The sequence below is a fragment of the Ceratotherium simum genome, chromosome 2 (genome assembly GCF_057802395.1).
Source record: "Ceratotherium simum simum isolate JZ-2026a chromosome 2, ASM5780239v1, whole genome shotgun sequence".
NCBI lineage: Eukaryota > Metazoa > Chordata > Mammalia > Perissodactyla > Rhinocerotidae > Ceratotherium > Ceratotherium simum.
In genome coordinates, this window is record NC_141901.1 from 41,350,253 (window position 1) to 41,362,431 (window position 12,179).

General features: G+C 39.6%; 1 protein-coding gene across 4 annotated transcripts in view; it reads left to right on the forward strand.

Moving 5' to 3' along the window:
* The window catches only part of ASH1L (ASH1 like histone lysine methyltransferase), a 228,872-nt gene that overhangs the window by 213,223 nt on the left and 3,470 nt on the right, over positions 1-12,179 (forward strand). For all 4 annotated transcript variants that reach the window (XM_087441962.1, XM_087441966.1, XM_087441959.1 and 1 more), the window contains 12 exons: positions 44-201; positions 1,435-1,587; positions 3,494-3,548; positions 3,631-3,763; positions 4,862-5,110; positions 6,222-6,308; positions 7,259-7,349; positions 7,785-7,923; positions 8,042-8,218; positions 9,276-9,438; positions 10,651-10,691; positions 11,618-11,919. In XM_087441962.1, coding sequence (XP_087298088.1) covers positions 44-201; positions 1,435-1,587; positions 3,494-3,548; positions 3,631-3,763; positions 4,862-5,110; positions 6,222-6,308; positions 7,259-7,349; positions 7,785-7,923; positions 8,042-8,218; positions 9,276-9,438; positions 10,651-10,691; positions 11,618-11,919 — 1,748 coding nt within the window. The remainder of the gene's footprint in view (positions 1-43; positions 202-1,434; positions 1,588-3,493; positions 3,549-3,630; positions 3,764-4,861; positions 5,111-6,221; positions 6,309-7,258; positions 7,350-7,784; positions 7,924-8,041; positions 8,219-9,275; positions 9,439-10,650; positions 10,692-11,617; positions 11,920-12,179) is intronic.

Genomic DNA, 12,179 nt, shown 5'->3' on the forward strand with positions numbered 1-12,179 from the left:
TTGAATTAATGAATAAAGGAACTCCTCTTTTCCTTCCTTTCAGGAACTTTGTATTAAAGCATCATGTGTTCTTGGTCCGAAACTGGGAGAAGATTCGGCAGAAACAGGAGGAAGTAAAGCACACCAGTGATAATATTCACTCAGCATCGTTATATACCCGCTGGAATGGCATCTGCCGAGATGACGGGAACATTAAGTCTGGTAAGGCCTGGGAAACGTTCCTATTAATTCCATAAGACTGTCTCAAAAGTGATTATTTTAGTTACTTTCAAACAGTCTATTCAAGGATTCCTTTTAGTCTGACCCAAAAAAGTTAAGATCCAAACATACAAGCAAACAAGCAGCAATCAGCAATAACCTGTCCATCCCAGCTCTTCAACTTCTTTGTTTCTACTCTAAGGAAGAGGAAGAAACCGGCTTCCATCAGCCTCCCAAACATCACCTACAGCCTGAAAGTCACTAGACATGAGATAGGTAGTGGGTCCTCTGTGTTCCTTCCTACCTGGAAAATAACTTGCAGACAGGGTAAATAGTGATGCCAAATGCAGGAGAAAGTGACACCAGTGTTCATTTGAAGACTTTTTTTGCCCACATTCAGATCGGCATTATACACACAGACCTTCAGATTTCCTTTTTCCAGCCTTCATAAGTGAATAATGTAACAGCACTCCTGAGTTCAGATCTGTTATCAAGAACAGAATGAAAGCAGAGAAACTGGGATGTCCAAGCGTCTTTTCTAACTGAAAATAAAGTGTTCAAAAGTTCATGCTCTTCTTTTATTCTTTCCTTCTTTCCCTCAAAAAATAGAAGCATTCTGCATGGTGTATGAGGGAATATGCTGAGTGGGAACTAGATAGATTTAGAAATTTGCCCAGAATCTTATATCCTCTCAGTGATTTGATTGGCATAAATTCTCTGAACTTACATCTCTATTAGTTCAAATCTTCTGGTAATAATAATAATTATTTCTTGAGTCTTTATTATGATCAAGCACTGAGCATTGGATAAACACATTAAGCATTATCTCATTTAATCTGCACAATTACCTCATGAGGGAAATACTACTACTAATCCCATTCTACAGTTGAGAAGCTGACACAGAGTTTAAGTAACTTGCCCAAGATCACACATCTAGTAAGTAGCAAAGGCAAAATTCAAACGCAGACAGACTCATTTTGAAGCCCATACTTGCAACTATTATACTGTATAGCATTTGGCACTAAGATAAGGTCCCTCTAACTTGCAGCATTTGTCTCTGGTAAACTCCAATGTTTCTTGATTTTTCTTTTAAGGAGGAGAGAAAGAATTCCATGATCACTAATCTACTTAAATCACTTCAAGGAAAATAGAACAAATGGCAGGAATCCATTGGGGAAGAGAAAGCCACATAGAGCTCCTCTTTTCCTGAAACTAATTTTCACTTTATCATTCCAGATGTCTTCATGACCCAGTTCTCCGCCCTGCAGACAGCTCGGTCTGTACGAACAAGACGGTTGGCAGCTGCAGAGGAAAACATTGAAGTGGCTCGGGCAGCCCGCCTAGCCCAGATCTTCAAAGAGATCTGTGATGGTATCATCTCTTATAAAGGTAACTGTACCCACCCCAAATTCATTCTCCTTAGCTTTTTTTAAAAATTATATCACTTACCCTCACCTGAGACATCCAAGACCAAGAGCAAGTGACAGGTTAGGATTAGGAATTTAGGTGGTTTACTTAGTTCTTCCTTTTGTCAGAGTAAAGAATTATAGGCTGATTATAGTCTTCGGGGATTGTTGTTTTAAATCCCTAGATGTTATATGTCAGTTTTTTGTGTTTATTAGAATTTTACTATAGTTAAGTACTGTATTTAGAAATCACAATTTTTCGCTATAGGCTAGAAAAAAGCAGGTGTCTGTCTTAGATGTAATTTTCCTGAATGAGGCAGTGAATTAGCATTTTAAGAAAAAACTATTATGAACATATGACGTCAGTACTTCTTAACCTTTTTTGATTGACAGATATCTTTGAGAATCTAAGAAAAGCTGTGGACTCTTTGCCCAGAAAAATGTTTATACATAATTTTGCCTATGTTTTGGAGGGTTCACAAGCCCTAACTTCTACCTTAAGGAAAAGGACATAAAGTTGCAAGAGAATTACTTTAAAAGCATTTTCGTGCAAACACCTTTACCCTACTCCTTTCCTCTTCCAAGATACATCTTTTGGATGTGTGTTGGTAAGGGTGAGGAAGGAGAGAGTTTTTAATTTTGGGTAGGTAGTTTGGTAATGTACATGACTTTTTCTGACCAGGAAATTTGGAGATATTTAAAATGAGAGATTTTAACAAATAATTGCAGCTTTTTGCCATCAACTTGGGCTTGTCTCGCTTCCTTTCCCTAAACTCTGAGGAGTTTGGTTTTCTTTCTCTGTCTATTATTTATGTTTGTATTTTAGTGGCTTTTTCTTTGGTGAGGAACATCAGCCCTGAGCTAACATCTGATGCCAATCCTCCTCTTTGCTGAGGAAGATTGGCCCTGAGCTAACATCCGTGCCCATCTTCCTCTACTTGATATGGGATGCCGCCACAGCATGGCTCGGCGAGCAGTGCGTCGGTGCGTGCCCGGGATCCGAACCGGTGAACCCTGGGCCGCTGTAGCGGAGCACACACACTTAACCGCTTGCGCCACCAGGCCAGCCCTGTGTTTTAGTGGCTTTTTGCATTTTTGTTAAACTAAGGATGTAGAGAGGAAAGGGGGGACCAAACTGTCCTAAGATGTAAAGATTTATGGCACCTATTCCCTTTACATTCCCAAAACATCACACTCTACATTCTCAACCATCCCCATCTGATCTAATGTGAAACTGCAATAGATGTATCTACATGTCACTACATTCTGGGCATGAAACAACAGGCTTTTTTCTCTGTGTAGTAAGTTGCTAGAAAGTAAGTAAAGTAGCAAGTAAGAAGTATCCTCACTGCATGAATTCTACTTTCATAGTACAAAGTAACTGTTACAAGAAAATGGATTCTAGAAAATATTTACAATACTAAATTATTCATTGTCTGCAATTTAATTGAATCCAAACCAAGAATAATATTAACTATGGGCCATTAACGAGAACTAGAAAACATTTTTTGGATGAGGTGATCTTTGCTGTAATAAGATTTATTGACCAGGAATTTGCCCCAGGCAGCCTAGCCACCTCAATAAGTTCCTATCTCTCATTCTTCATTGAAAGTTCTTCTCATATCCAACTAACATTGTGTTTCAGTTCAAACTTATATACTATGTCTTTCATAGTCTAGGTAATCTAAAAGTATCTTTTGATCCCTGCCTTTAACTACCCATATTTCTGAAAAGTCCTTGCATTTTTCACAGGCCTCAAAAAAAAAAACTTAGATTTTTTTTTTTCCCCTAACTTTTAATTTTGAGGGTTCTACATTTTCAGTTAGGAGCTAATATTTGCCTCCCTTGTATCTTATAGTCCTTTTATTAAACCTTGCATTCTTTTGCAGATTCTTCCCAACAAGCACTGGCAGCACCACTTTTGAACCTCCCCCCAAAGAAAAAGTAAGTTCACATAGGTGAGAATCATCTGAGCTTTAGAAAAGTACTAAATGTACCAGATTGACACCCTGGCTTTATGTTCCAGGAATGCTGATTATTATGAGAAGATCTCTGATCCCCTAGATCTTGTCACCATAGAGAAGCAGATCCTCATTGGTTATTATAAGACAGTGGAGGCTTTTGATGCTGATATGCTCAAGGTCTTTCGGAATGCTGAGGTATTTTTCACTGACTTCAAACACAAATTTAAGAAGTTTGTTCTGAAGAGAACTATTCTAGAAGTTTGTTCTGAAGAGAACTGTTCTAGAAGTTTAAGATTTTTATCCTCTTCTCCTATCATCCTTCATATTTCTGGTTAAGAAAGGGAACAATTTTTATTGAGTACCCTTAGTGTAAGGGTTACAGTGTACTAAATATTGTAGAATCTTTTATAATAAAGACATTGATATGACTAGAATGGAACGCTAACTCATACTCCCAAAGAAGCAATTTTTGTAAAAACCTAATTTAGTATTGAACCCTTTATATTTACATAATACAGACATTTTACTACATTTAAGTCCTATTTGTAGTTTCTTTCCTCTAAACAATAAGTACATGTGAAATACACAGAAATAAGGTAAATAGTTAAAAATATACCTTAAGGATGTAATTGAGAGGTATTACACTAATAGGTTGTAGAACAGGTAAAGCTCATTGGAGAGAAGCTGGCCTTGAACTGATTTGAAGGAGAGGATGGAATGTTATATGGTGCATAGAAGAGAGGAAATTATTCAGTGATTTTGATATACCTTGAAGAGGCATTTGAAGGACAAAAGAGGCTACTAGATGAAGGAGGAATTGAGGTTGAAGACAGAAGAAATGAGAGAGAAAAACAGACAAGTGGGAGAAGAATTAGAGCCATCTTGAATTATAACATTCTTTCTACTGAAACCCAGCTTCCATATATATTTAAAACTTATAACTCTGTCCCTAATATCTGCAAGACAAATGGAGAGCTTCTCCACAATATTATGCTTGTGATATTAATTCATATTCCATGGTTACTTTGTATTTTGTCTAGTGTACAGTATAGCCTGTGACAGGAACTGAATGACAGAACAATAGAGCAAATGGAAAAATTACCGTGCAGATTCTAATTTTAATTCATTTTAGTTCAGTTTCAGTTGTTTTCAACTGCGTGGCACTATATTCACTGGTATTGAGAATCTGTTAACCATAGTGGGAGGATAAAGAAAATCCTGCTACCTCTTTAGGTATATTTTTAAGCCATACTGAGAAGATCAAATATGATTTCTTTCTTCTGCTTTCTTCAGAAGTACTACGGGCGTAAATCCCCAATTGGGAGAGACGTTTGCCGCCTACGAAAGGCCTATTACAACGCCCGGCATGAGGCATCAGCCCAAATTGATGAGATTGTGGGAGAGACAGCAAGTGAGGCAGACAGCAGTGAGACCTCAGTCTCTGAGAAGGAGAATGGGCATGAGAAGGACGATGATGTTATCCGCTGTATCTGTGGCCTCTACAAGGACGAAGGCCTCATGATCCAGTGTGACAAGTGCATGGTGAGGGTCAGGAGGTGAAGCAGATGCCTAGTCCTGATGAGCTTGGTGACCATATTCAATAAGCACCCCATGTCTCTTTTGGCATAGCTTAACGGCTTTTTATGAACTTGAACTTTTCCTTGGTTTCTCTTATCCCTCACTGTTTACCATATTGTCTTTCTCCTTTTTTGTATCTCTCTCTTTCATTTTATCTTTCCCTTCTTTTTGTATCTCCCATTCTTTCTGCCCACTTTCCACTGCACACTTCTTAAATAATCTGGTTCAAGAAGAATGATAATATTTAGGATAGTGCTGTGTCTATGTGTGAGGAAGATGAGCCCTGAGCTAACATCCATGCCACTCCTCCTCTTTTTGCTGAGGGACACTGGCCCTGGGCTAGCATCTGTGCCTATCTTCCTCCACTTTACATGGGACACCGCCACAGCGTGGCCTCGCAAGCAGTACATCAGTGCGCACCTGGGATCCGAACCCTGGGCCACCAGCAGCAGAGCACACGCACTTAACCACTGTGCCACGGGGCCGGCCCCAGGATAGTGCTTTACCTTGAAAAACATTAGAATTACTACACTCTGGGTAGCATTAATACTGATGCAATGCAGTATTTAGAGCTCCTAATGAAGGAGTCGAGGCCTGGATTTGAGCCCTAATATCCCCATTTGATACATTTCAACTTGTTATTTCATATGGAAAGTGGAGATACGGGTAACACATAGGATTGTTGGGAGGATATAATTAGATAAGGGTAAATAAAAACATTTTGTAACTGTAAAGCCTTTCACAATAACTGTATCATTGATGTATGTTACTTAGTAGGTAATAGGTACTATATGCATTCATCCTCCTATTCTCTATCCATCTCCCCATTTTATTTGCCTAGATCTATATATTATGAACCAGTCTGTACACTTGTGTTCAGACAAGTCCGTATTCTTTTTTCCCCCTATTTTACCATGTATCTCTAATTTCTCACTTACCCATTTATCCCATAGTTCTTGTTTACTTTACCCTCTCCTATTGCTAATTTTTTTTATTCTTAGCCCCCAGGACTTCGCTCAGTAAGTCTAAGCCGTGCCTCCCTGACCCCAGACACACTGACTTTTTTTTTCTGCAGGTGTGGCAGCACTGTGACTGTATGGGAGTTAACTCAGATGTGGAGCACTACCTTTGTGAGCAGTGTGATCCAAGGCCTGTGGACAGAGTAAGCTGCCCTCTGACAATACTCTGATCTAGAAGTAGGAAACATAGCGCATGACCTGCGCTGCTCCTGATGCACTGAATTTCCTTTGATAAGTTACTCAACTTCTCTGGGCCTCAGTTTCTTATACTTTACATTGAGGGTAATAACTCTGCCCTTTCTTTTCTCGGGAGTGTGATCCAAGGGAAAATAAAATACTTAGGAATCTATGGAAGGAATGGTACTATATAAAACTTTTATTTTTTATAAACACTATCAACTATCCATAAAAGAAATAGCTTGTAAAGTCTAGAACTTGAGTGCTCTAAATATCGTTTATGTTAAGCAGTGTTTAAGTGGAAAGGGCACTGGAGTGAGGGTCAACAAATGTTAATCTTAGGCCCACTTCCCAGGAGGAGACGGTGGGTTAGGTAACTTGCCCAGGTTATTAAATGGGTTTTTGTCTTGGCTTTCCCATATTTATATGTGTGATCTTAGGCAAGTGACCTCTATAAAAGGAGATATTTAGGCACTATTTCTTAACAGTGGTGCTATTGTCATTTTGGGTGGACAGTTCTTTGTTGTGAGAGATGCATTGCAGAATATTTGACTTCCCTGGCTCTTGGGCATTAAATGCTGGTAGCCTCCCCCAATCATTGTGACAATCAAAGTCCCCCTTCACACATTCTCAGATGCCCCCTAAATGGCACAGAGCAACCACACAATAAGTGCTTCACAGAATATAGTTTGGGATACTTAGCCTGTCAGTTTTGTCCTCTACCTTCACTTTTCCAAGTTTAACAACACTAGTTGCTTTCATCTTTTTTTTATATCTGTAGTGTATTGAAATGACTAAACAGTAAGTCTTAATTGGTTGGGAATTTTAGGTTTTAGTTCTTTTCCTCCTGAATAGAGATCAGTAGGCTGGATGTAGTAGTCCCAGCCCTTATCCATTGGCTTTCTGCTCTTATCAGGAGGTGCCCATGATCCCTCGGCCCCACTATGCCCAACCTGGCTGTGTCTACTTCATCTGTTTGCTCCGAGATGACTTGCTGCTTCGTCAAGGTGCGTACACAGGAGCTGACCCTACTTGTCAAAGCTGACCTTTCTGAAAAATAGAAGGTATCTGCTCTCTGCATGATAGCCATTCTGTCCATATGACCCTTAATAGCAATAAAATATAGATTTTTATATCTTTTAGTCTTTAAGCTTACATACATTTCCCCTCCACCAAATAAAACTTAAAATTTGGAGAGACCAGAGTGTTATAAAGCTAATTTTAAGACTGGGAAAGACATAGAGGACGTCTAAAAGATGGAAGACTTCCCTCGTGTCATTCTCATAGTCTAGAATTGAGTATCATCACATTTAGAGTGTTGGTTGTAGTTCTCTGTACTTATTGTTTCAGATTTTAAGTTCTTTCCATGTAGACCTTGGGTCAGTCCAGTGGATGCCTAAGAGAATTCATGTAGGAATCTTCTGTGTTCTCTGCCTTCCTAGGTGACTGTGTATATCTGATGAGGGATAGTCGGCGCACCCCTGATGGCCACCCAGTCCGTCAGTCTTATCGGCTGTTATCTCACATTAACCGAGATAAACTTGACATATTCCGCATTGAGAAACTTTGGAAGAATGAAAAGTATGTGTTGAGGTCCTGTCTCTTTTCTTCCAGCTGTGTTCTACCAGCAAAAAGTGAATATTCACTAGGATCTTGCAGATCAACTAAACCTCTCTCTTCTCTTTTTTTCTTTTTTTAGAGAGGAGCGGTTTGCCTTTGGTCACCATTATTTCCGTCCTCATGAAACCCACCACTCGCCATCCCGTCGGTTCTATCACAATGAACTATTTCGGGTGCCACTCTATGAGATCATTCCCTTGGAGGCTGTAGTGGGGACCTGTTGTGTATTGGACCTTTATACATATTGTAAAGGCAAGTGATCTGGGCTACTTGAGAAATGACTTCCTATCCCCCTTTCATTGATCTACAATTGCCCACTCCATTCTTGTTGTCTCCATCTGATAAAAGATTATCCAAGGCTAGCTATGAAGCTTTAGAAAGCTATACTGTCTTTTTTCTTTCTTTTACCTAGTGCTTGGTACTCAATAAATGTTAATTCTTTTTTTTAATTTAGCCAACATTTTTAATACTGTGTACTTAGCACTCTGTTAGTATTCATGGGAAGATACGTTCCTTCACCCAGAATCCTTAAGGTGATCATCAATTCTATACATTAAATAAACAAAAAAAGCACAATAGTTTTGTAAGCTTCATGGTTAACAATGTAGGCGGTAAAGTCAGACAATCTAATTTCAAATTTTAGCTCCACCACTTTTACCTGTTTGCCCTTGAGTGAGTTACTTAACCTGAAAATAGGGATTAGTATCTATTTTAGAGGGTTTTGTAAAGATTAAATGAAATAATCTACGAAAGCCCTTAGCCCAGTTTATGGCTCACAGTAAAAGCTCAATGTATGTTAGTTGTCATTATTAGCAGAGTTCAGTTGCCTAGCTCTTTCTCTTAGTATCATAGCAAACTAGTCCAGAAGAATATATATTCCATTCAAAAACTTACTGCTTGGAGCTCCGTGATACTGATGACTCCTCCCTCTCCCAGTTATAAAGTGTTCATTTTCAAGTGTGCTTCCCTCATTTATACTGCCATGCTTTTCGCATAACTTCCCCATAATCTGCTTTTTTTCCCTCAAAATCCCTGCAGCACTCAAATAATTTATGTTTCTGGTTCCCTTTCATCCTATAATATGCCCTTTGACTCTTAGATTCCCTTTCTCCTTTTTTGACACTAGTGTCTGGGAACTCGCCTTTCATCTGCAATCCCCAAATGCTTAGTTGTTTTGCCTCTCAAATTGGCTACAGTGTTTCCCTCTTAAGGGTCTAGCTGCTTTGCCAGTGGTGTGTGGTGGTCTCTGCTCAGCTCAGGGTGAGGGGAAGGGAAAATAGGAGGACTCTAACAGTGTTTGGACTCATAGGGAGACCCAAAGGAGTGAAGGAGCAAGATGTGTACATCTGTGATTATCGGCTTGACAAGTCAGCACACCTGTTTTACAAGATCCACCGGAACCGCTACCCTGTCTGCACCAAACCCTATGCCTTTGATCACTTCCCCAAGAAGCTCACTCCCAAAAGAGATTTCTCAGTAAGTCTCCTTCCTGTCTTAATTGTATGTGTCAGGACAATCTAGAGTTCAGGCATGGAATTCACAGAGTAAGAATTTTCAAGTGACTCTGCTTCTTCGTCCTGTTTCCTTACCAAACTATGGACATCTCCATCTCTGTTTGGGATGTTTGAACAGCATGAATACATTTATTCTGCATTTCCTGGCATGGGCTGTCTCAGGAAATTGTTGATTTACGCTTTTTAAACAGGATTTCACCTTTTTTCTCTCTCACTTCTTTATAGTCTTTGCCCTTGAGCCCCATATTGTAGGTTTTTGTTTTGTTTTTCACACCCATAATTTTAAGAAGCAAGTAGAAAGAATAACAAGAACCCTGAAGAAACTTTTGGTGACAATAATTCAGTGCTTTTTCTTTTTATCCCTGAATTTAAAACGTAAGACATCATCATTATATAAAATTTGAAAAGTACAGAAGCATTAAGAAGAAAAAATTGTGTATTATCCTACTACCTAGAAAATAATCACTGTTAACATTTTCATTTTCAGCCTTTTTCCTGTATTTTTTCTTTCAAATTGTTGCAAAGATACTCCTCCAATTATTTTGTGCCATTCATCATTCCACAAAGGGTTTGGTCATCCATCCATGTATTTGCTATAATGAAACCCTGGACTAACCTCCTTATCCTTGAGTCTTTTTTTTAGTGGGCCTGTCAAAATTCATAGTTCTCATCCTGGAATGCTTAGAAATAGTCTAACAAGAAAGCTAACCTTTATGTCCATATTTTTCTTATTATTTTTTTTGGATTTCTCTTAACAGTATTTATTTTATATTCTCTCTGTCCACCACCAAGCCCTGCTTCTCATCTAGACTTCTTTGGTCTTGCTTGCTCAGTCAGCAGCTTACTGATTAGCTTTGAAACCCAACCTTAACTACTTAAAACAATACTCTTTGGCATGAGGCAAAGAGAATTGTGAGCCTATCCCTCCTACTGTCATTCTAGGCTTACAAAATGCTAAAAACCACTGCGGCCTACAGATGAATAGAAGTGCTGAACTTCTGACCTTAAAACACAGTCACCCAGCTTATAAGGGCTTTAGCCCTATTTTTTTCTTCCTTTACCCCCCTTGTCTCCCTTCCTCCCCACTTCCCTTATCCTGAGTTGGCCCGGGATTATCTGATCCAGCTTTGCCGGCTTCTACAATACACTAACCGCTTCCTTTTCTTCTCTGCAGCCTCATTATGTCCCAGACAACTACAAGAGGAACGGAGGGCGGTGAGTCCCATGGGGGATGTGAGGAGCTTAAAGGATTGATCAACAGCTTGAATGGAGCAAGAGCCCCACCCCTAGGATTGGGGATTCTCTGACAGAGTAACCCAGTGTAGTGCCAATGATAATATGGAAGAACTAGACTTTAATAGCTGTGGTCTCATTATGGAGCATTAGTTGGGGCAGGGAGGGAGATTTGCAAGGATTTGAAGTAGAGAAGAAGAGGATTTGGAACAGAACTACAGACAGATTCAGAAAAGTCTCTTTTTTAGGTTTCTGCAAGCTTTCCCCATTACCCCAAAGTGTATCAGCTCTTGGGACCTCTGTTGTAAAGGAACAGAAGTAGCTAGAAGTGCACAGTTTTAGCTGAGCAATTTGGGTTTATAGTTTTTATTTTTGCTTGTTTTGTACGTGAGGAATATTCTTGGAGAAAGAACACTGAATTTTCTTCAATTACCTTTTCTCTTGAATGGCAGCATAACAACTGCTTTACCTACATCAATAGCTTACCATAAGGGAAAAAATATTAGATAATAGATTTGAAAAGAGATTCCAGAACAGTAAAAACTCCATTTAAATACTTATTGTAGTTGGGCTATTGGTATCACAGGTTGTGCCATACTTCTCTGTACTCCTGAAGCAATCAATGAGAACTAGCTAAGCAATTTTACCAGCTCTGGTATATTTTATGGATTCCCTGGATTCCTGAAAGAAAGAAGAAAAATTGAATTTTACAAATAGAAATTAAATTTCAGAGACAGGTAGTGATTTGTTCAAATAATAATAAGGGAAGACCAGAGCCAAGCTTCTTACCTCTTGAGCCAAGCTCTAACAGCTAGACTCCAGGATCTCAAGCCATCTTCCCTTCATTCCCCTTCCTTCCCCAAGTGCCCTGCTCAGCCTTACTCTAAATTCACATATCCTTCTGGCAGATCATCCTGGAAGTCCGAGCGCTCAAAGCCACCCCTGAAAGACCTGGGCCAGGAGGATGATGCTCTGCCTTTGATTGAAGAGGTACTGGCCAGTCAGGAGCAAGCAGCCAATGAGATGCGCAGCCTGGAAGAGCCAGAACAGGAGAGGGCCACCGCTGAAGTCAGTGAGGGTGAAAAAAAAACAGAGGAAAGTAGTCAAGAATCCCAACCAGCCTGTACCCCTGAGGAACGACGGCATAACCAACGGGAACGACTCAACCAGATCTTGCTCAATCTCCTTGAAAAAATCCCTGGAAAAAATGGTAAGAAGAATCAGGCTCATTTCTAGGGTTTAAGATAAATGGGAAATTAGTGGAGAGGGAATAAAAAAGAACAACTTCTAATTACTTGTCCAGAACGGAAGGTATTCTAAGAAAATGGTTAGTTCTTTCATGGGCCTGCATTTAGTTATATCTTGGGAATGAAACTGTGGGAGGTGAGAGGATCTCCTCCCTAGAGAACAACATTTTTCATCTAGGGCTGGACGAGGGCCTGAGTTGCTTATCGGTCAGAAAAGGAATCA